Raw genomic sequence first — 3,314 nt, 5'->3', positions numbered from 1 at the left:
CCTTAAACTGTCTGCCTGCTGGCTCTCTGCTTAAGGTATTGTCCTTTCCCTTTTCTTGACAGCAGCATAGGCCAGCCCCTTCTTGGTCTTTGGGATGGCAAAACTCAGTATTGTCTACATAGCTGAGAAACTCCGAGTGAATTCTGATCCAGAGGTTAGTTTCTCTAAACTGCTTCTGACATTTCTTCTTAAGCAGCCACTGCTGCATATTCTTGCAGAAAAAAAAAAATACAGGGCCACCTGAACAATCTGATTGCCAAAATCACCACCACCAAAAAAAAAAAAAGACAGAGGAGATATTTCTGTTTTATATTGGGTACTTGGAGCATACTAGAGAAGAAAGAAGCCATGGAAGATGTTGTGGTGGATCTGTTGCAAACAAGAAAGAACTGGTCAAAGATGAGAAGGTGCAGCCTTGGCTGCAGCAAACACAAGACTGTGGAGCAGAAAATCTTGAGAAGTGAGCAAGACGAACAGCAGAACCACAACCCTGGACTTTAGGAGAACAAATTTTGGCTTACTTGGGAATCTTGTTGGCATGATCCAATGACAGACTGCCCTAGAGGGCAAGCTGTCCCAGGAACTAGCTGAGACTAGCTGTCCCAGGACAGCTAGTTGATCTTCAGGGACAACTTCCTCTAGAAAGTGTTCTGAACTCCATTGTGCAGAAAGTCAAGCAGGTGCTGCTGGAAGACCTGGATGGTCAGCACGTGGAGTGTGAGTCAGCAGTGTGCCCTTGTGGCAAAGGTGGATAACCGCATACTGGGCTGCTATCAGCAAGACCAGCCAGTCAGTTGAGGGAAGTGGTTCTTCCCCTCTATTTGGCCCTCCTGAGACCACATCTGGAGTACTGGTGCACAGATGTGGCCTTGCCAGTACAAGACATTGACACATGGAATGAAGCCATGAGGCTGATCAGAGGACTACTGCTCATGATGTATGAAGAATCTGAAAGGACTTATGTCTGTTCCGCCTTTAGAAGAGAAGGTGAAGGCTCTTCCTGCTGTCTACAGCTGCCTAGAGAAGACAGAACAGACTATTCTCAGAGATGCATGAGAAGCAACAGATACAAACTGGAACATGGRAATTTGTCATTTGACATAATGAAAAAAAAAATACAATTAGGTTTGTCAAACACTGAAACAGGGACCAGATCAGTGGGAAAGTGTTCAGCCTTGGAGATATTCAGAACTGGAGACAAGGAGGCTCTGAGCAGCCTGTTCTAACTGGCCCTGCTTTGAGCAGTGGGCTAGACTAGATGACCTCTGTACAACCCTTCAAATATGCATGATCTTCATTCTATAAATATGGTTTGAAAAGAATGAATCAAAGGTCTCGTTTACTTTCTTCCACATGCACGAGGAAGCATTTTGTCCCTGTATGATCCAGAAATACTCTTATGTTGTAAAAGCAACAGTCTCTCCATTTTTTATGCTCCATGTCTAGAGATGTTATCTTGACTACTGCAAGAACTCATACTTGGCAAAATTCACCTATATATAACTAGACCTTCACAAGTATGCCTTGTATGCTTTTGAAGAACAGTTAAATCATCATTACTTGAATCTGACTGAAGAATTTTTTCTCAGTATTTTATTGTTCTCTCCTTTTCCTTAACACACCATTTCACAGGTCCTATTATTTCTTAGTTAATCTGTGTATGATATTTATATCTATCTATCTATCTATCTATATATATCTAACTACACATCTTGCAAGTTCTAATATCCATATTTCCACAAAATCCCTTGGTATGTAAGGAATGCCACAGGGACAATGAAGTTGGGAAACYGAGGTGCAGAAAAGCTCAGAGCCTTCCCAGATTGAATCTTGGCTGAGCAGAAACTGAAGCAAATTCTGAACTTTTGGGCTAGCATTTAACCACAAACTAATTCTTTAAATAAAGTCTGCTGGTGGGAAATTTGTCTCCCCTGGAATCCTACCTCTTTATGTCTTCTGAGAAACCAAAAAGGCAACTGCCTTAGGCCAAGAGCTGTCTAGAGAGGCCAGCAGGATTGTCACCTAGTGAAATCAGTGTCTAACATCTAGATTAGGTAGAAGTCAGAGACCAACCTGGGCCAGCAAAGTGGTGATGGAGACTGATTGCTTGTACTGATGATTCTGGCCTATGTCTGGGCCRAGGAACAGGAGCTGTCTGGGCCTTTCACTGTCCTGTGTTTTGGATGAGCGGGTGCAGTGCTGTGGAACTGAATGTGCAGTYGGCCACCTGGAGGCCACCAGCCCAGAGAAGGGCACCCACTGTGAGGATTAAAATTTTTTCATTGTTGAAAACTTTGCTTACCCTTCCTTTATCGTATCTGTGACATAGTTTAGTGATAATTAAAATGCTAAGGATATCCTGTAATATTTTTGTAACAAGCCAATACATTCTACATATTTGTCCCCACAAAKGCAGAAAGGTTTTATCACAACCTTGACCGCAGAGCACCAACCTGGGCAGCTGCGACCTCCCTGAGCTTTTGACAACTGTTGTGAACAACACAACACTTCGCCGTGTGTAATGTATCACTCCCCTGGAGCTTGCACTTCCATAGCAGAAGAAACAGAAACTGCTTATTGCTAAAAACTCTATAATCTGCTCGCCATCGCCTGCATATTTCTTCCTAATTATCTGGAAGGTGAAGCCAGATTAAATTTTAGATACAGGGCACGGCTCCTCTCGGGGAATCCGCGACTAGAAAGGAAAGACTTGCTGCTGGCTTTCCAGAAAAGCAAGACGAGACACGGCGCCTGCGAGCCCACAGTGTTCCCCCTTCGGCGAAGGGGTTTTACCGCCCACAGCGGCTGCGACCCGCGGTTTCGAGGCGCGGAAACGCCACTAACGTTGCTACAATCTCCATCTCCGCGCTGGCACGGAGGCCACGGCGCCTCAGGGCGAGCCACCGGCCCCGGGGGCGCGGGGAGGGCTCCGGGCAGCACACGCGGCACTCGAGGGGCGCGGGAGACGCCGCGGGGCCGTTTTTACCTCACGGCCGCGTAACGCGAGTAACGGCCGCGGTGGGGGCCAGGCAGCGGGGAGCGGCGGGCCGGGTCTTTTTCGGTGTTTTTCAGCAGTGTGGCAGGCGCGGCRGGCGCCGCTTTACGGCGCGCGCGGGCCGGGCGGGCGCGCTTTGCGGCGGTGTGGCAGCAGCGGGTGGGCGGGGAAGATGTCTGAGCGGGGAGAAGCGCCGGCGGCGGCGGCGGGAGCGGGCGGCGAGATGCCGGCCAAGAAGCAGAAGCTGAGCAGCGACGAGAACAGCAACCCCGGCGACCTGTCCGGCGACGAGAACGTGAGGGCGGGCGGCGGCGCGAGC

At 48.5% G+C, this 3,314-nt stretch overlaps 1 protein-coding gene across 2 annotated transcripts in view; it reads left to right on the top strand.

The window, feature by feature from the left end:
• The first annotated feature begins 3,147 nt into the window (after positions 1-3,147).
• Positions 3,148-3,314, top strand: part of EED (embryonic ectoderm development) — a 17,137-nt gene continuing 16,970 nt past the window's right edge. For both annotated transcript variants that reach the window (XM_026034929.1, XM_026034928.1), the window contains exon 1: positions 3,148-3,290. In XM_026034929.1, the coding sequence (XP_025890714.1) occupies positions 3,168-3,290 (123 nt within the window). In that variant the 5' untranslated portion in view covers positions 3,148-3,167. The remainder of the gene's footprint in view (positions 3,291-3,314) is intronic.

The sequence above is a fragment of the Nothoprocta perdicaria genome, unplaced genomic scaffold, assembly GCF_003342845.1.
Source record: "Nothoprocta perdicaria isolate Ctin4 unplaced genomic scaffold, notPer1 scaffold_152, whole genome shotgun sequence".
Classification (NCBI taxonomy): domain Eukaryota; kingdom Metazoa; phylum Chordata; class Aves; order Tinamiformes; family Tinamidae; genus Nothoprocta; species Nothoprocta perdicaria.
This window is presented reverse-complemented; position numbering and strand designations above follow the sequence as displayed.